The sequence below is a fragment of the Pelophylax lessonae genome (genome assembly GCF_965119305.1).
Source record: "Pelophylax lessonae genome assembly, chromosome: 12".
In the NCBI taxonomy this organism is placed as follows: Eukaryota; Metazoa; Chordata; class Amphibia; order Anura; family Ranidae; genus Pelophylax; species Pelophylax lessonae.
The window spans coordinates 194,149,176-194,170,102 of record NC_138779.1 but is presented as its reverse complement, the minus strand read 5'-3'; the positions used below and the strand labels follow the sequence as shown (position 1 = coordinate 194,170,102).

Here is a 20,927-nt window from a genome sequence, read left to right as displayed (position 1 = left end):
AGTTTAGAGTTAACTATGAACAATGGCCCTAGAATTATTGCTTTCACTTTGACATGCATGGTGATATTTAATATATATAGCACACAAACATTTTAATGCCTAGGCATCCCCGACGTGAATGTTTATGTTAATTTTTGCTTGTACAGGATGGGCTCAAACATTTTTTGGCTAGGTTTGTAAAGTGCTTGGATGTAACTTTGGACACTTTTTTCACTGAAACTTTACTTAAATCACAAAGGGGCATAAAGTCCCACTTCTTACTGCTCCATTTCTGTCTGCTGACCCCTAGTCACCGTAGGACACATTAGTGAAGTGGGGTTTATTGGGAAGAACCATAATGGCAACAGAGGGACCTGGTGTTTGAGCAGCCAGATGAGTGGAATTGAAATGGCCAATAAACAGTTATGTAGAAAGCCGTTTTCTTTCCAGGATAGTTAGGCTCACTTTAAACTTTTCAAATTTTGTGCTAATGAGCTTGAACTATGCTCGGCCTGCCCTAACCGCAGCTCAATGTGGCCAATTCCTCCCACTGTCAGACATAGCCCAAACTCCAAGACAGTTAAGAATTGTGTTACTGACCCTATTAACCTGTAATATCTCTCCTGAGGCTCGTCACTGTTTGCTGCCTCCCCACAGGAAGGAATCTGATACACTGGCACCGGCATACTGGATATATAATTCTCACGGGTTCAGCCAGTAATATTTCCACCGCCTGAACAGCTTCATGTAATCTCAGCTCGTTATCATCAATAATTACCGACCTTATGCACATATCACTGACTGCATGATTAAACACGCCAACATCGCATGGCTGCCAACACATTAGGAGAGCGAGAGTGTAATGGCAAATTAAAGGGCCTGAAGTCAGATGGAAATGACCTTTAAGGCAAACGGCGATATACAAAGTGTATTTACCCTTAACAAACAATCAGAAATCACGCGTAATTAGATCCCCGCTAGACTGCAGAAAGGTAAAACCTGATCGACTGGTATAAATTAATCATCCTTCTGAACAGTTATACAGACATAAACTTAGACAGGGGCCATATAACAACGGTCCCAGTGCTCTCAAGTATAAACAAAGGTGAAACTTTTTTTGTAATTTTGGATAGAGCAGAGAAGGATTAGAACATCTGTCGGGTTTTCATTGCTCTCTGTGCCCCCCTTAGGGAGATTCACCCTCTCTATTAGTTCTGGTGACCATTATCACTTACAGCAGTGATGGCGAACCTTGGCACTAGGGATTGACTGATTATCGGCAAAGCTGATATATCGGGGGCCGATATGCACTTTCCCCGATATATCGGAATCGGCCCCGGAGGTTACCAATATTGCCGATATTTCAGGAAAGTGCTGTACCGGAGTGATGCCTGCAGCTAGAGGCGTCACCCCGGTACCGGCGTCCATAGCCGACGGTCGGCTGTCTTGTAATGACAACCAATGCGGCTGAGAAGCTGCTCGGCTGTCATTGCAAGGAGCGGGAGGGGACGCCCCCCCCCCCGCCGCTTTCCGCGGCTCGCCTGGGTCTCCCGTTCCACCGGGAGACCCGGGCAACCAGCCTGCACGGCCGCCAAAGAGAAGACCCGATCAAAGCCGCATTCGGCTCTGATAGGGGCTCCATGTAAAAACCCGGAATTGATATCATGACATCACTTGCGGGAACTCTGCGCCAAATAAAAAAAAATGACAGCATTCAAAACAGCCAAACTTGGCATTTTGAATGCTTTTAAGTGCAGAGGAGGGGCTTGGGGTCTTTTAGACCCCCAGATCCCTCCACAAGAGTACCTGTAAAAATAAATAAATAAATAAACAAAAAAATATTTTTTAATGTACGAAAATATCGGACAATATCGGCCGATACCGAGATGCAATGACCAAAATATTGGTATTGGCAATAAAAAAACAATACAGTATTGGTCGTTCACTACTTGGCACCCCAGATGTTTTGGAACTACATTTCCCCTGATACTCATGCACTCTGCAGTGTAGTTGAGCATCATGGGAAATGTAGTTCCAAAACATCTTGGGTGCCAAGGTTTGTCATCACTGACTTAGAGTGACAAAAAATGTCAAATTTTGGGTTGTCCCCAGAACAGGAATAGAGGGGAAATCTTCCAATAGGTACACTAATTCTGGTGACAACTTGGGATTCCATCACTGTGGGGGATTTTCTATTACTTCCTGTTTTGTCTACAGTGAAAGGAGTGAAAGGAAATCTCCCAATGGGTCACAGTTTGCAACTCTGTATTCATTAATACATCCAAAATATATATATTTTGAATACATGCAGTGTAAGTACCTGAATATGACTTGGTATCAGCACCTGGGGAGGGAAAAGCAGCCCACACAGTTGCTTCTGTGCAAGGAGCATGCTGGTAGGGGTAGACAGCAGAGCAACCTCAAGAACTAATTCTGGCCAGCTCAGTAGCTTGTTTTAAAAAAGAGCTGTATACATTCCTAAATCCAAATCATCACAGACTGTGGAAAATTTTTAATTTCATTTGGAAATCAAGGTCCCAGAGTCTGGAGGAAGAGTGGAGATGCACAGAATCCAAGTTGCATGAGGTCCAGTGTGAAGTTTCCACAGTCAGTGATGATTTGGGGAGCCATGTCATCTGCTGTTGTTGGTCCACTGTGTTTTATCAAGTCCAAAGTCAGCGCAGACGTCTACCAGGAAATTCTACAGTACTTCATGCTTCCCTCTGCAGACCAGCTTTATGGAGATGCAGATTTCATTTTCCAGCAGGACTTGGCACCTGCCCACACTGCCAAAACTACCAATACCTGGTTTAATCATCATGGTATCACTGTGCTTGATTGGCCAGCAAACTTGTCTGACCTAAACACATAGAGTATCGGTGGGGTATTGTCAAGAGGAAGATGAGAGACACCAGACCCAACAAAGCAAATGAGCTGAAGGCCGATATCAAAGAAACCTGGGCTTCCATAACACCTCAGCAGTGCCACAGGCTGATCGCCTCCATGCCACACCACATTGATGCAGTAAATCATGCAAAAGGAGCCCCAACCAAGTATTGAGTGCATACTATACTGTACATGGACATACTTTTCAGTAAGCCAACATTTCTGTATTAAAAATATTTTTTTTTTTATTGGTCTTATGTAATAATCTAAATTTTCTGAGATACTGAATTTTGGGTTTTCACTAGCTGTAAGCCATAATCATCAATATTAAAAGAAAGAAATGCTTGAAATATATCACTCTGTGTGTAACGCATCTGTATAAAATAGATGCGTTTCAATTTTTTAATTGAATTACTGAAATAAATTAACTTTTTGATGATATTCTAATTTTATGAGATGCACCTGTTTATAAAGGAAGTGGAGGAAAGAGGTTTTCAATATGTATGCCTCCCCCAACATATTCCTTTCACTCCTGTAACCACTAATGGGTTGATGGGAGGAAGTGGCAGCGGACAAGCACATATAGAAGATAATCATCAGTAGCAGTAAAGTGGGCAATCGGGAGAACCTGGTACCTTGCTCATTTAAGTGAAATCGATAGGTTCACTCTGAGCTGATTGCTTTAACCGCTTGCCGACCGCCGCAAGTACATATACTGCGGCGGTCAGCCCCGTGCAGGCAAAGTGACGTACCGGTACGTCACTAGCCTGTGAGCCAATAGGGGGCGAGCGCGCGCCCCCGGAGGCGCGCTCCCGCCCCCGCTCGTTCACGGACACCTCAGCGCGAGTGACCGGCGGACCCGATGTCCGCCGGTCACTCGCGATCATCAGTTACAGAGGGAGAAAGGCAGGCGACTAATGTAAACAAAGCCGCCTGTCATTCTTCCCTGTGTAACAGCAGAGATCATACGGTCCTGCTATGTAGGATCGTAGATCTCTGCACAGTAAGAAGCACGCCCCTAGGGACACACTTAACCCCTCCTTCCCCAATAAATTTAACCCCTTCCCTGCCAGTGTCATTTTTACAGTAACAGTGCATATATATAGCACTGATTACTGCAGTAATGTCACTGGTACCCCCAAAAGTGTCAAAAATGTCAGTCAAGGGTCTGATCTGTCCGCCGCAATGTCGCAGTCCCGCAAAAAAAAATCGCAGATCGCCGCCATTACTCGTTAAAAAAAAAAACAAAAAAAATGACAAAAATCTTTCCCTTTGTTAGTAAACGCAATAACTTTTGCGCAAACCAATCAAAATACGCTTATTGCGATTTTTTTTACCAAACATATGTAGCAGAAAACAAATCGGCCAAAAATGTTAAAAAATTTTGATTTTTAAATTTTTTGGGGGGGAATTTCATATAAAAAAAATGTGAAAAATATTGTTATTTTTGCTAAATTGTCGCTCTTTTTTTCTTTATTGCGAATGATCAAAAAATCGCAGAGGTGATCAAATACCACCAAAAGAAAGCTCTGTTTGTGGGAAAAAAAGGACGTCAAATTTGTTTAGGTACAGCATCGCACGATTGTCCGTTAAAGTCACGCAGTGCCGAATCACAAAATAGGGCCTGGTCAGGAAGGGGGTAAAATCTTCCAGGGGTTAAGTGGTTAAGCTTTAAAAAACATATTGCAAATATACAAAAGTAGCAAATAGCATAGCATAGCTGTTTAGCATAGCTGTTTAATATTGTGACAGCAACCCAGAGCAGCCTATCAAATATGTTAGCTGTAGATCGGACAGTTCTCGGCATATGAAAAGTGGCATCCCTTTGGTTCCTTCGAGTTGGTGCACTTTACAAATCAGTATTGCTTTTTCCACTGCTTACATTTAAAACAAAGACAGAAAGAGTTTTACCTGCAAAAGGATTTGTGATGTAATGCACCTAATATTGTGATCCACGAGCCCCTGCTGTGCTAGAAGTTGAATTGCATAACAAGGTTCCCTGGCCTGTAGTTTTGAAGGCTTCATACTCTTGCCAGCCTTCTGACTGCCCATTGGACTACTACTGAACAGCATTCACTACAATACTTTCTCTGGACTCTCGTCCTCTTTTAAATTCTTATAAGGACCTCCCCTTCCCACCTACCAGCCTGCAGAGTAGACACTCCAACTGGAAGCCTGATTTCAGCTGTAGGTGACATCTCAGTATAGATACAAGTTGGATATCACACACTGGCTGAATTAACACAATATAATTTCATGACTTTTGGAGGAATAAATAGGCAAATTAAGAGGTAATTTTATATTTTATCCCGTTGTTGTTGTTTCAAGCAGTTATTCTTCAGGCTCCTGGCCTCAAAGTCCAAGTCAATATTACACTCTTAATATGTAATACACTTCAAATATGGATAGAAGTTTCATAAAACATAAATACACAAATACAACTGGCAAAAATGAATCAGGTGCAACTACCTACCCGGTTTATCAGCTCTCCCACCATCCCTGTCCAAGATCCATTGGGCTCCGGGGCTCCATACAGTCCATCCTCCACAAGTTTTATCTTGTAGTTGAACCTCAGAAGAGCAGCCAACTCCATCAACATCTCAGCACAGAAGCCCTCGTACTGGTCATTGCCAGATAAAGAGCGAAAATTTGGTTTCCGCATCATGTATGGGTTCTCCTGAAGAAAAATGGTGGAAGATTAGTGAGGAAGAGGTGAAAAGGATAACAAGAAGTGAAACCCACTTTTACAGGGACGTGACTGCATGGGGTCATTAACAAGTCAAGGGGTGGATTATGAAGTGACTGTTGTGGTTAAGGCCCGAATCCAGCCAAAATTTAGATAAAAAGAACAGTAATATAGAATCTATCCAACAGGGACACCAATAAAATCAAATTTGAAAGAGTGGGAAAGTGTCAGAAAAGTATTCTGTGCTCTACTGTCCTGGAAGCACCCCCAAGAGGATCTCCATGGTTTCCTTGGCTTGTAGTGTAATGTAACAAAAATGGTAATTGATGTGCCACACAACTGCTAAAAGGTCCAGATACAACCTTATTCCAATAAAATCAGAGTAAATCTAAAGATTGTTTGAATTTTCCCGCTGACCTTTATTAGAAAAAGAAAATTGTATCTGGTCTATTTAGCAGTGGTGAGGTTCTTCAATTACCATTTTTGTAACGCAACACTACAAGCCAAGGAAGCCAGGGAGATCCTCTTGGGTGTAGAAGAAGCCTGCCCGGGAACCAGATTATTTACATCAATAAAGATAGCGACAGTAAGATAGTCTATTTTAGAGCCTGTTCACACTGAGGCGACACGACTCCTTACTACTTCGGGGGCGACTTGTGCATTACCATGCACCACGACTTCGGAGCGACTTGCAGGGACTTCACATAATGGAAGTCTATGCAAGTCGCTCCGAGGTCGCCCTGAAGTAGTACAGGACCCTTTTTCTAAGTCGGAGCGACTTGTGTCGCTCCTATTAGAACGGGTCCTGTAGCGGTCAATGGACAGCGAGGGAGCGCGACTTGTCAGGCTGACAAGTCACCTGACAAGTCGCGCTAGTGTGAACCGACTAGACAGCACTATTTTTGCACTTTCCCTCCTACTTCCTATCATGGTGTCACAGAGATAGCAAGTGAGGCAAAATATCCCCAACAGGGTCATGGAGAAACATAACTCTTCCCCACTCTATATATACTGAAAATAACTGGATAACTGATGTTAGGTTTAAAGGGTTTTCCAGGAAAATTGGAATACCCTGTTAGCATGGGACTCTACCACATTAAAGACCTTTCCTCTTCGAGCACCAATGTTTTTAAACCAAGAGCTGTAATTTCAGATTTTACTCTCAGTGTCATCTGCTGGGAAAACAAATTATTGCAATCATTATAATACCATAATGGAATTCAACAGTTCTCCGAAGAAAACACTAACACTCACCCCTTGGACAAGTAATATCAGCCACAGAGGAACAGAGATCTCACAGTTGTTTACAGGGGGCTAAGGTGGGGCTTCGTGCATCATATATTCAATGTCAATATTACTTGGACAGTCCCTTGAAAAGTCAAATAAAAAAAAGAGAACACTGTCGCTAACCTCCATTTAGCATAGATCACATGGTCTTTGGCTACCAGGAGCGTTGTTGGTATTTTATGTCATTTTGCACAACTGAGACAGACCCTATATGGCAGATTTTAAGTAATTTATTAAAGTTAGCAAACATTCTTATTTGTAGATGTAGCGCCCTCCTAGGTAGGTGCTAGGAAAATTATTTTATTTGCTCCTTCTGCTTATCAGGGAGCCTGATCTGTTAGGTTGCCTGTCACATGTCTCCAGGTGTAATTCACTGGGTCTCAAGGCCTGTCCCCACTACATCCAATGAGGGAGCTTGTTGGGCAGTGGCGAAAAATCCAGCCAGTGACACATCAGGTTTTATGGCAGTCCCAGTGGGAGGTCATTCCTGCAATGCATCCTGGGATTGACCATAAATACTGAGGGAACATGTGACAGGGCGTCTTTGGTGGGAAGCAGAGTCCCAGGAGGAGTCTCTCCTCCTGCAGTGTGTGAGGAAGGTGGTCTTAGGCGGTCGGCCTAGTGAACCAGGTGTGGAGCTGAGCTGCAGAAGATCCAGTGGAGCTGACAGTGGAGCTGCCGGCAGAGTCTCTCGGGAAAAAACAGTGTCCGTGAGTACCGGGAGATTTGCCTAAGGGTCTGCCCAGGAAGGGGGACCACTCCAGTGAAGTCAGGGGATCAAGGAGCTAGCTCACACAGAGAGTGATAGAGTAAACGGGGTGCCATGTAGAAAGCCCTGAAGAATAGGAACAAAGGGGGTGCCAGGAAGGGCCCTGAAGAGTGTTCTGCAGTACAGTACAGCTTATCTAAAGCGGTTCATGAATTACTTCTTCATCTCTAGTAACAAGGTGAAGCAGCGGCCTTGCCGCAATCAGCAATATCTAGTCGTCCCAGCAAACTGTGCATAGTTTATACAAGTTGGAGTATCCCACTCATTCCCTTCTCCTATCCAAGTTCTCAATAAAACTACAAAAAAAAACAAAACTCCTAGACTGTTTCCTAAATGAGTCAAAGCACTTTAAAAATGCTGAACTGTCATGTCGTTGCTAAGGGTAACCCAGGTGAACCTGTAACCAGCAGCTCCCAAGGGAGTAGTGCTACATAGATATTTGCCATCTATACAAAGAAACAAGATACAGGCGGTCCCCGGGTTACAAACATCCGACTTACAAACGACTCCTATTTACAGAGAGAGACAATAGGAAATGAGGAGAAATCTACCACTGAAGCTTTATCACCAGTCCCTGTTTCCACAACAACCCAAAATTTTCAAAATCCAGTTGTCATAGGGACAGAAAGTGAGGTGAAATCTTCTGAACGGGGGTAGAGACAGCAAAAAAAAAAAAAAAATGGTACAGCGGTATTAACCCTTCTCTATGCTAACCAAAAAAACGTAAAAATTATTATTTTGGCTGGAGCTACACTTAAAAAATGTTCCTGTTCCGTCTTACAAACAAATTCGACTTAAGAACAAACCTACAGACATAATCTTGTTCGTAACCCGGGGACCGCCTGTAATGCACATTGATAAGATTTTTTTAAAATTAGGCTAAATTGTTTCAAAAGCATAGCTAAACACTAAAACTAGTATCACTGCTCTATAAATATATGACTCAAAGAGCTTGGTACATTTATTTAGGCTAAATTCATACATCGATATAGTTATAAAGTAATAAAACTTTATTATATTCACTAAAAAAGAAGAGAAAGAAAGGATGTGTGGATGTGCTACTTCAATAATAGATAATCTACTGATTACCTTTATGCTTTCTGGCAGGCCGTGTTAAGAGTGAGACTGTCGTTATGCACATTCGGAGCAAACCTTACACAGGGTTAAAGACTTTACCCTTAACCCCACAAAACATTGGCCACTCAATGCTATATCAGGGTAGAGGGTTGTATGCTTCCCATATCTTGGACTACTGGGTATTTTACAGGGCTCAGGCTGGCTCGGGAAAGCAAGTATCTACAACAGACTCTCTCTAACTCCTACACACACCACAGGTTGAATTGGATGGACTGGTGTCTTTATTCAACCTTAAAAGTGGAGTTCCAGCCTGTACAGAAAAAAAAACTTAAAGCGGAGTTCCGGGCACAGAAATCATTTTTCAACAAACATACCCCCGGGACAGTCAGGGCTAGTACATTCCACAATGGCTAGCCTCTGATCTGTCCCGGTTCGCACTTACCTTTTAGAAGAAATACTCACTTATAAAATTTCTTCCACAGCGTTTCCATCTCTCTTGTGGGCAGCTGAAGCCGGCGCGGTCCTCTTCGGCACCTTCTTCCGCGTCTTCTTCTCCCAGAATGCGCCTGCACCGGCCCATCTCGCCCGGAAGTGACGAGCGGGGCGGGTGCCGTCGCATTGATTCCTGGGAGCAATGACGTTCAGCTCCCAGGAATCAGTGCAAGCCCGGAAGTGACGGAGGAGCCGCGGCACAGAGGGAGGAAGTGAAGACTAGGTGAGTATATTCGATCTTCAATTACAAGGTGAGTAAATAAAAAAAAAAACCTAACTATCCAATTCCTTTTCAGGTGAAGGGGAACAAGCGGACGGGCACAAAAAAAAAATATCGATTTTGTGCCCGGAACTCTGCTTTAAAAGTCAGCAGCTACAAATACTGTGGCTGCTAACTTTTAATATAGGGACACTTATCTGTCCAGGGTTCCCGCGATGTCGGCACTTCAAGCCGATTCGTCTATCAGCTTTGGGTGCAGGCGTCAACATTGCAACTAAGGGAAACCGGCAGTGAAGGGGGAATGGGGTGCTTTATTGTTCAGGACCTATTTGCTTTTTAGCCTGGAACTCCTCTTTAACAACTACAGTAAGTAACAAAGGTGGCAGGCTATCTGGGGAACCTGTTTCATTTTCCTGAAATGGTAAATTGTTCTTGATGTGGACACCAGCAGCAAGAAAATTTAAATTTGAACCCTTCCCCATTCTATGCAAAGCTGAGTTTGAGTTTTAATGTGGACTTTGCATCAAAATGCATGGTCCCCTTATCGTGTAGAATAGACCTCCTTTCCTCCTCCATGTAAAAAAAAAAACACATTAAAAGAGAACGTTTGCTCACAAGCAATTTCAGGTGGGCAATGGAACTTTAATGATATTCTGTGAATGTTGAAGTGCCCAGTCCTCTTGAGAAATCACGCCACCACTGTGCAGGAGCATCTTGCCTCGATATCTTTGTTTGTTGTAGTTGAGTGTTTTTTTTTTACTTTTTCCCTTCTAATTTTTTTTTTGCTTTCTTTTTAGCATGGGGGAAGAGGATTAACAAGTTTTAAGGACCTCACATTTAGATGCAAGGACCTCTTTACGGAGAAGGTGTAAGCCTAAAAGTCATGAAGTGGCCAATCTTGCCGTTTGAGTATCAACAGTCACAAAGAAAACCAGAAATGTGTGATTACCACCAGAGGAGGTGACATAAGAACAAATAACACTCCTAAGAGATAAACAACTCCAAAATAAATACACTGAAGAATTAGCCTGTCAGACCCGATTCCATAAACTTATTTTATACTGCTGGTAGTGAAAAGATAACATCTAGAACAACCAAAGGAATTTTACAGAGACAGTAAAATATTGATGTAGAAGCCAGCAATGACGCATAAAGATCGTTGCAGATGATGAACACTTAGTTAAGTCAAAGACATCAGAAGTTTTGGTGAGTTTACAAGGTTTGTTTTACAGGAACGCACCAGAATTGTGGTGACCACCAGAGTCTTGTTCTCTAGAGTGTCTGACACGTTGATGTCCAGGCTGGTAGCATTCATGGCCAAGGTGCGGTTTGAATACCAAACTCCAACCTGTGAAGGAACAGAAAAGGGAACAAGCAACATCAGTTAGTGAACTGGTATTATCATCTAGGAAATGTTGTTAAACTTCTGTTTGAACCAGTGCAGTTAAGCAGGTTTTCAGTGCTTCTTAGAACAATGTAGCTTTTCATCACATGATTCTGTGCTGTTCAGCCTCCCTCTCTGAGGCCTATAGACTGAGGATGGTAACTGGGGCTCATTTAGACAGTGGTGCTGGTGCATTGGATGTGCAGGGGCACCGCCCCCCCCATCCATCCGTCCGGCCCCCTAATCTACATGCAGGGCGCTGGACGCATGGATTCCAATGGGGGTTTTTTTTTTGAAGCACGGCTCCAGAGGCTCTAATAGGCTTCAAAAAAGGGTGGGCTTGGGGCGCAGAGTACTGCGCCCTGAGCCCACCCAGTTGTGTGACAATAGCAAATGAATATTCGCTATTATCACACGGATCCTCCTCCCAGCCAATCAGGAAGCGGGTACTGAGACCCGTTTCTTCAATTGGCCGAAAGGAGAGGCCAAGTTATTGGCCAAGGTGGAGGAGGAGGAGGGAGGAGACGCAGGGGAAGCAACCCCCGCTGCTGGGGGAAGCCACCGCCGCCGCTGCCTGCCCTCCACATCAGTCCAGGGTGAGTGAGTCGGCGATTGGGGGGGATGGTATGGTGTGTCTGGTCTGTCTGCCGCCCCCCAGGCCCCCCCCGGCCCATGGAGCATCAGCCGCCACTGCATTTAGACATGGCCATTTAGAAACTGTGATACTGGCAACTGAAGAGATTTAATATGCGAAGAAACCAACCACAGAAGAAGAATCTCAAGAAGAAAATTAGAGCCACTAAAGCAGATAGGTTGCATCCCATGAAAGAGTTTATACAGAGTGTTTGACTGGGGTATAACTCTTGCTTGTTTGAATAGTTTTGGATAAACTGGAAGGGTTAGATTCTTAGTCGATTTTTTACTGAGTCTGTGACCCCACTGGAGAGTTTTCTTTATTCCCTGCCCTGGAAATAGGAAACCTTCCCAGCGGGCATAGCTACAAAAGCCTGAACTGCTAGAAACTGAACTGCCAAGCCTTCCCTAATCTATAAAAGTTGAATACGATAGTGGCCTGGTGGTTAGGGTGGTAACATTTACAAGGTATTGTCTTCATGGGGTTTGGACTTTCTCCTCTTGTTTTTAGAACTTTTTGAAAATTCTCCAGTTACATTGCATAGCCATCAAAAAAATTATAAATCACTACCAATCTTTCATAGTTGTCCATAGACTATGTCCTTTTACCTCTCGGTGACCATCTCCTGCCTTCTCCAAGATGCGCAGAGTGTAATTTGTCCTCTGACCTTTGCTGTTAAACTCCACACGTCCAGTCAGTCCATCGTACTCAACCTGATAAGTAGAAAAAGAAGAATAAAGAAGGGAGGAAACGTATTTCACATGCAGAAGTGATGAATGGCATGTGTGGGTGACTAAGCTCTGGAGATCATTTAAAGTGAACCTATGCTTTATCCATGCAGGGGAAGGCTCACCTAAATGGCAGTAACTTAAAGAGTAACTCCACTTTTGTTAAGAAAAAACATGCCCCTCTGGGTGATCTATGTACATTGCACGGATTTTAGCAACTGAAGAAATAGCTGTCTGTTTGTCTGTGTCCATGTACTTAGTGAATCTGTATGGGAGTGGTTTTATAATTATCTATCAGCAGCTGCACCTGTAGGGTTCTAATGAGAAAATTGGCCGGGTCTGCATCCCTTTAGATATGGTTTTCCTTTCAGGGTATCTCACTAAAAATGACATTTTGTTGCAAGGGATGCCCAAAATCTTACTTGTATCTTAGTGCAGACTTCTGGGAAAATCAGTGAGCAAATCACACAAGCAGGAAATGGCATTTCTGGGGGGCATTCTGTACAGCATCTGTATACAGAACATCTCCAGGTAGCCATATTGCATTACATTTCACAGAAATGTAAAATCTTAACATTTTCTCACCAATTTTTTTACCTTTTCATCATTTCTTATTTATTTTTGCTTAATTTATCATTGCACATTATCACCCACACTCTTTTTTTCTAGCCACTATCCTGGCAGGCCATGCTAGACGGTTCTGTTTGCCTGTTCTTCCATCTGTCCTGTTTTGCGCTGCTGGCCCATTTTGGATCCTTTACCCACAGCTCCTGGGTCAGACGTCTCAGATGGCTGCTGATGGGACTTTGGCATCCAGCATCCTGCATCTTTGTAAGTATGTATCCCTTAGTCTGACTTCCACATTTTAATCTACTTGATACATTTTCATGTTCATTACTATGTTATATTTTTTAACCATTTTACTTTATAGATTGTGACTATACATCAACCCCTGAAGAGTGAGACTGAACTCACAAAACGCGTTGGGTCACATAGATGCTATGACACATTTACCATGGACTATTTGATTACCGTATGTAAGTTAACCATGTAATAGATTTGTATATTTGGGCCAACTGTTTTGGCATTTTCTAGTTCTTTTGCTGGTATATACTCAATAAACCTGTACTATATTTTTATCACTGACTGTGTGGCGCTTCATCTAAAGTCCTAATGGCTAAAACTCTGCATTTGTATGTACAATGGGAATGGAGGCACCTTGCAGGGTACTACTAACCATATTTTGTTTCTTTACATTTTACAGAAATGACAGCACTGCAGATTGAAAAGGAAAGATAATTTTTGATAACATTCAATTACAACATGGCTGGTGTCAACTGTACACGTTCACACCCATGCAATGCGATGCCTGTCTGAATTCACAGTTTGCACTGCGATCTGCGAACCGATCTGGTGGTGTCATTAACTTCGTACTGACACTTGCAGTGGTTCGCAGAGGGCAGTGTGAACTGCCTGTGGGCGGGAGATGCAATGTGGGAACCTGCACTGGAAATCGCGCTGGTTCCCACATCGCATATGTGTGAACCTAGGCTGAAAGTGGACTTTAAAACTGAACTCCAGGACTGTAAATATCTCTCCCTTGCATTGGGGTTGTCCTCCCGCTTCAAGGGTTAAATGCTTGTTTAGGTCTATAGGATGGGAAAAGCAGTTTTTCTTACCTGATCCACCAGTCCTGCAGACTCCTGCACTGCAAGGCTGGTCCTGGCAACCTATTCTCCCCTATGCTCTAGTGGTCGGATGCCCCTTGACATCTTCAAGCCAGATGCAGGGTCCATGCATTGGATGGGAGGATGCCAAGGTACACCCTACTGCCATGCAGTAAGCATGGTCCACGAGCATAGGAGAGGAGTGGAGGATCAGGTAAATAAAACTGATTTTGCTGTCCCCTAGATATAAATGAGTATTTAACCCTTGCAGTGTGGGGACAGCCCTATTGCAAGGGAGGATTTTTACTTTTCCTGGATTTAGGCTTTAACTTCAATTTCCCTTTACTCCTATGAGACTTCATTTCGTTGCCGGGAGCAAAGAAAAATACCCGGTCATTCTGTGTTTAGGGAGCATGTGACTCACTCCCTTTCCTCCTACATAAGGTTGGACATTTGGCTTCAGGCAATCGGTGCAGTCACATGGGAGGAGGGATAGACATGTCTCCTTTCTCTCTTTTGTAATAAACCAAAACAATATGAAACAGTATAACTTACACTGTATTTAGGGACTTAAAGTGCCACATAAGGCAGTAGGGGCAGAGAATTAAGCATTAATACTTACCTTATTCCTTGCTCCCCAGGCTTCCTCCTAGCTGTAAGACTGGCTCCCCAAAGCCGCTTTGCTTCAATGCTTGACCAGTTGCAGGCTTTCTGACATCATCACATACAATGCAAGATTAGCAGTCCTGCATTGTATGTGAGAATGGTGAGGGCCTGCCCACATCTCAAGAGTGCTGGAGAACAGAAGAGGGTGGTAGATAATTTTTTTTCATGGGGGGGGGGGGGTTCAGCCTTGAGTACCCAGAGAACAATAATTAGCACCTCTGCCACACTGTGACTAATTGTGGTGTGTATATAGACAGTATATACAGCACTCCCAGCAGGCACATCTGCTAGTGAAGCAAATAGTAAACATGGCTTCAGTGTCAGCCGGGCCCTGCCTGTCAGCCTCGTGGATAAGACGGATGGTCTTCCCAGTAGCAGTGCAGCTCCCGCAGCTGATAGGCTACACTGGCCTAGCTGCTGTGAAATTGACCGATGCTTTGGGGGGGGGGGGGTGGTTGGACCCCCCCTGACCCCCCCTTATGTACGCCTCTGGTTCCAGTTATCAGGGAAGCAACCAATAAAATAGATGTTTGCACTTATTTCAATCCCCCTAGACAGAATAAACATTTAAACCCTTGCAAGGAGGGGGAGCCCCACCACAAAGATAATTTTAATTGTTGATACAGTATATACCTAAAAGTAATTACTGTGATTTTACATGCTTACCCTGCCATATTTTTCCAACTAAAGGACCAAGCCTATTTCTGACACATGTTGTCTGCAAGTTAAAATCAGTATTTTTAGCTAGAAAATGACTTAGAACCCCCACACATTAAAGCGGAGTTCCAGCCTTTTCACTCACCTGTCCCACGGTCCAGCGATGCGGCCTCTCGAAGCCTCGATCCTCTTCCCTCTGGTCTCGCCGGCGCCGGCATCACTGGTGTGGGCACCCGGCTGTGACAGTTTGCGGCTTCACAGCCGGGTACGCACTGCGCATGCGCGAGTTGCGCTGCGCGTCTTAATTGGCCGGCAATCTTCTGGGACCTCTGACATGTCCCAGAAGATTACAAGGAGGGAGGGGGAGAAGAGAACTTCCGTTCAGGGCGCCGCGGCACTCCGAGCGGAAGTGGGAGTGGGTACCTGTCAAAACTAGGTACCCGCTCCCCCCCAAAAAAATGACATGACAAATGAGGCATGTCAGGGGGTTATTACTACCTAAAATGGAAGTTCCACTTTTGGGTGGAACTCCGCTTTAAATATATAAGATGGCGGTCCTTGTAATATTTTTTGTCTCGTGATATTTGTGCAGCAGTCTTTCAAACGCAATTTTATTTGGGGGGGGAAAAAAATACATTTCACTGCATTTAAAGAACACTAAACAGTAAAGTTAGCCCAATTTTTTTGTAAATTGTGAAAGATGATGTCACGCTGAGTAAATAGATACCTAACATATTACAGTTAAAAATTTCACACACTCGTGGAGTGGCGACAAACTACGGTACTTAAAAATCTCCATAGGCTACATTTTAAAATGTTTTAACAGTTACCAGTTTAGAGTTACAGCGTAGGTCTTTTTTTTAGAATTATTGCTCTCACTTTGGCGATCGCGGCGATACCTCACATGTCTTGTTTGAACACCGTTTTCATTTGCGGGAGCTACTTACGTATGCGTTTTCTGTCGTGCGCGAGCTCACAGAGATGGGGGCATTTTTATTTTATTTTTTCCGATTTATTTTATTACATTTTTTATTTTTAGCACGGTTTTAAAAATAAAAAAATAAAAAATCTGATCACTTTTATTTCTGTCACAAGGAATGTAAACATCCCTTGTGACAGTAATAGGCAGTGACAGGCACTCTTAATGGAGACCCCTCCACTGCACTTCAAAGTATTCGAAATGCTGAAATTGGCATTTTTGAATACTAACACTTATTTAAACTCGACGCCGTTAGCAGCCAAGTAAACCGGAAGTGGCGTCATGACGCTTCTTCCGGGTTAACACATCGGAGACCCGATCAAAGCCGAATCTGGCTTTGTTCGGGACTCCCACCAGCTGGCGGACATGCCGGCTGGTTGCTCAGGTCTCCCGATGGGTGGAAGAAGGCGGGAGGGGGGGGGGACGTTCCCTCCCGCTTACTGAGATAACGGCCGAACGGCTCCAGAGCCGCATCGGCTGTTATCTTCTGAAAGCCGACTGCCGGCTCTAAAGAGCAGTACCGGGTTGATGCCTGCAGCTGCATATCATCCCAGTACAACCACTTCTCCGAGCCAATGTGCAGGTACTTTGATTCACGGGAAGTGGTTAACTAAACCCAAAAACCCGCGCTAGCTGAACAAAGCCTAAAACAATATTACCATTGTTTCTGTTCATAAATAAAAACGAGTACATCATAAACCACAGGGCAAAACAGTGCAAATAAACTCAATAACATAATAACATCTGGTCTTTAAAAACACCCTGTGGGGTGGCGAAATGCGTCGACGTAGATTCCGGTTGCTCAGTGACGTCACGTCCAGTCAGCGGTGTAACGCGCACGGAGGTTTGTGATCCACGTCTACGTCACTGCACGGACTAGGACTGATGGAATGACTGCCCTGTATTGATGTTTACTCTGGAACATTGTAAGTGTGATTTTAAAGATTTGTAAGAATAAATAAAGAATATATTACGCTATTGGGATTCTGTCTTCTTCATTTATGAGTGTTAAATCATCACAGGATACATGAGATGTGACATCTTCCCTCTTAACAGACACAGCCTGATAGACCCACATGCAATATTGCTAAGGGGTCCACATTATCTGGTAAGTTTAGGCACAAGAGGGTGAAGAGCACAGTTCACTGCATGAGTACATAGAAGTTTTGAGGCACTTCAGCACTTTCTTGGATCCATATTGGAAACTTTTATGGACTTTTACTTGGCACTTGCCTGTATTAGCAATTTGTATCAAGTTTCACTTTTTCACATATTTTTATTGATTTATATGTTATTGAGTTTATTTGCACCGTTTTGCGCTGTGATTTATGATGTACTATATTTTTATTATTGCATTAATTGTAGAGATTTATATATTAGCCACTAGAGGCAGAAAAGATTAGTGACTAAAAAACCTTTGCCTAACTGCAATTGTAGGGATAAGACTTCAGTTACACAGGGAGTGGATCATTTTCTAAAGCCTCGTACACACAATGAGATTATCGGATGAACGATCCTCCATTTTTTTTTTTTTTTTTTTGCATGCTAGTCTCATATCGAAAATGAAGGAGGTTACTAAAGTTCGAAAAATTCTCGTACGACAGAATAAAAATTCAGAAGTAATGTAATGTTTTTTATTGGATTTGTATTGTATTTTTGGGCGCAAACTGTACTGAATAAATGGAAATCGCACGATCTGGTATCGTATGAGAAAAATGTTTGTTTGTCCCTTCGGATAATTTTCGGATGAAAGCTGTGTACTAACGATCAGAATATTGTATGATAACTTCGAAATCTGTATTTTTTGTATGATTTTCAAATCCTGTCTACTGGCTTAAGAGTCATCCAACTCATAGACTTACATTGTTAGAAGCAGTAGTAAAGTACAACCATGGTGTAGCACTGCAAAGCAGAGCCTGTGTATGTAATTTATTGATATGGCTGCCCCAGTACTTCATCATACCAAAAGCAACCTTGGAGCCCTGGACCTGGCAGATGTTCAGGGTGCCACCTAAAGCTTTCATAATGGAAACCAGGAGGAGAACACAGTTTGTCAAAATTGTGCACCTGCCTGTCACTTCACAATGAAGGATGTACTTGTAGGCATTTGGTTTCAGATGGAGTGACTTTTCTGTGTTCATAAGATCCTTTCTTAACCTTTTTTTAAAATGGAGGAGCCCTCAAAATAACTTTCAGGTCATGGGAAACCTCAGTTAAGAATGACTTACTGTATCTACAGTAGGGATGATCGAACGGTTCGGGTCAACCATCGGTTCGACCCGAACATTGACTGTTCGAAATTCGGCCGAATTCCGAACTTTTTGCTGTAAAAGTTCGGAATTCGGCACCAGAACCGCCCAAAATGCAATGGGACAGAAACTGGGCTTTAAAAGCCAGTGATTGGACCAGAAACATGAGTAAAAGCCAATTGAGGGGGCAGGAGGATGCTAGGAATGTGATTAAAGTGACTAGGGGGTCCAGAGGCCAATCAGTAGTGAATACGCCCCCAGTATATAAGATAGCCCCGCCAAATCTCTAGCACTGTAATACAGAGGCTGTGGAAGAGAGTGGAAGCAGTTCTGTTACTCCTGCTGCTCCAGTGTCATTTAGCAATTATTAGTGTGAGGAAAGGGATATGCAGTGTAGTTAGGGTACTATATACCACTATAGTTAGATTCAATAATCTAGTTTCTGTAGGGAAAGTGTTAAGTGTCAGGGTGACCGCCACAGAAAAAAGATAATTTTTCTTAGAATTTGTATTAGCGCAGGGATGGGGTTCCGCTTCTTTCACATCTGGGCGTTTTTGTTTCAGGCGTTTATTGGGCTTTTTTGTGGACGTCTTTGGAGGCAGGCATGACATCTGAACTTCTGTATAGGGGTATATATTCATACACACATATCTATATATATATATATATATACACACATATAGGTGTGAAAAGAGCGGAACCCCATCCCTGCAAATAATTTCATTAGCGCAGGGATGGGGTTCTGCTCCTTTTACACCTATATGTGTGTATGTGTATATATATATATATATATATATATATATATATATATATATATGTGTGTGTGTATATATACCCCTATACAGAAGTTCAGATGTCATGCCTGCCTCCAAAGACGCCCAAAAAATGCCAAATAAACGCCTGAAACAAAAACGGCCAGGTGTGTAAGGAGCGGAACCCCATCCCTGCGCTAATAAAAATTCTAAGAAAAATGATCTTTTTTTTCCGGTTCTGGACATGCTACAGAGCTGAAACTTCACAGGTACACTTTGTAGACCCCCCAGACACTAAATCCAAAGAAATCTCATTTTTTTTTTCAATATTTTTTCCAATAATTGGCTCTCTATCAAAAACGACAATTTTTAAGAACTTTTTTTGTGTGATTAATAGTCCCTGGGGCACGACCCAGAACCCTAGGCACTTTTTAGGGGCATTTATTGGGTTTTAGGGCTTCAAAATTGTGTTTTTTGATTACCGAAGTTCAGGTCCCATTGATTTCAATGGGGTTCTGCAATCCGGACTTTCGGAAGTTCGGGTGTTCTGGCCGAACCGAACTTTTCAAAAGTTCGATCATAATCTACAGCTCATGGCATGTAGACGTGAACATTAAGTTAGCTGAACTGTGCTTCTTTACATCAGCAGCCAGTGAAATCCTTTTTACATAAATGGTCAGTGGGGGAAGGGTCCCTTTAAATTGGTGGTAACTGGAAGGCGAGTCCCATTACTCTGGTGGTCAGTGGGAAGAATGCTCCTTACATTGGTGGTTAGTGGACAGAATGCTCCTTACATTGGTGGTTAGTGGACAGAATGCTCCATACATTGATGCTCAGTAGAAAGAATGTTCCGTACATTGGTAGCCAGTGGAAAGAATGTTCCTCACATTGGTGGTCAATAGGAAGAGTGCTTACCATACAGATAGCTAAAACGATCATTGGTGTCAATGGTTACTTATCATTAAGAGGCAGAAATTGCTAATGTATTAAGGAACCCTTAGCAACCTCTGGAGGAACAATAGGTTCCATGGAGCTCTGGTTGAGAAATCGTGACCAAAAGCAATCCTTATAAATGTCAATCAAAGGAACGGAGGGGAGCAAAGGTGCTACCTTGTCTAAAGCCATATTCAGCCTAAATTCCTCTCTGGGCTTCCCTATGTACATATAAAGTCACAAACTATACACAACAATAGGACAGAGCATTGTCACCCTATAAAAGGTGTCTAAACAAGGAAGGATCACCAGGTAATATTTGAAATATGAAAGCTACAGATTAAAAAATATTCAAAATGACTTTTGAAATTACATTAACAGGTTAAACCTTATATAAGGTTTTAGTGATTGGGTTTACTTATAGTTAACAGCGTAAAAGTGAATGAGGTTACTGTCCACTTTTGGTTATGCCTATTACCATGCGGAGGTAGTTCATCAGACTGGTCCCATGTTGCCAGATTTGTGATGTGCTACATGACAGCTGTTTGACACCGATTTCCTGGCTCCGGTTCAACTCTCGTACCGCACCGACTACCACATGAACTGCGTCAAACATGAGCGCTGCGGACAGCTGAGGGAAACAGAGAAAAACATAATAAGTGAGCTCTTTTCACAACTAAATGGTGCGCTTATTATCTTCTCCTGGCAAATAATGATCATTATTATCTCAGGTCTTTCTCCTGCCACCCACTCCACTTCCATCTACAACAATTACTATTCAAAAGATGCCTTTGCTGTCCCAACCAATAACCATACTCATTACCGGCCCACTGCGCTGATATAATACTGTAGTAAATATATGTAGTCAATACCGCAATACCT

At 43.0% G+C, this 20,927-nt stretch overlaps 1 protein-coding gene across 2 annotated transcripts in view; it reads right to left on the bottom strand.

The window, feature by feature from the left end:
- Positions 1 to 20,927, bottom strand: part of GRIK5 (glutamate ionotropic receptor kainate type subunit 5) — a 565,130-nt gene that overhangs the window by 107,546 nt on the left and 436,657 nt on the right. For both annotated transcript variants that reach the window (XM_082273102.1, XM_082273101.1), the window contains exons 9-12: positions 20,524 to 20,676; positions 12,023 to 12,127; positions 10,637 to 10,744; positions 5,339 to 5,542 (exon numbers count right to left, since the gene is read on the bottom strand). In XM_082273102.1, coding sequence (XP_082129228.1) covers positions 5,339 to 5,542; positions 10,637 to 10,744; positions 12,023 to 12,127; positions 20,524 to 20,676 — 570 coding nt within the window. The remainder of the gene's footprint in view (positions 1 to 5,338; positions 5,543 to 10,636; positions 10,745 to 12,022; positions 12,128 to 20,523; positions 20,677 to 20,927) is intronic.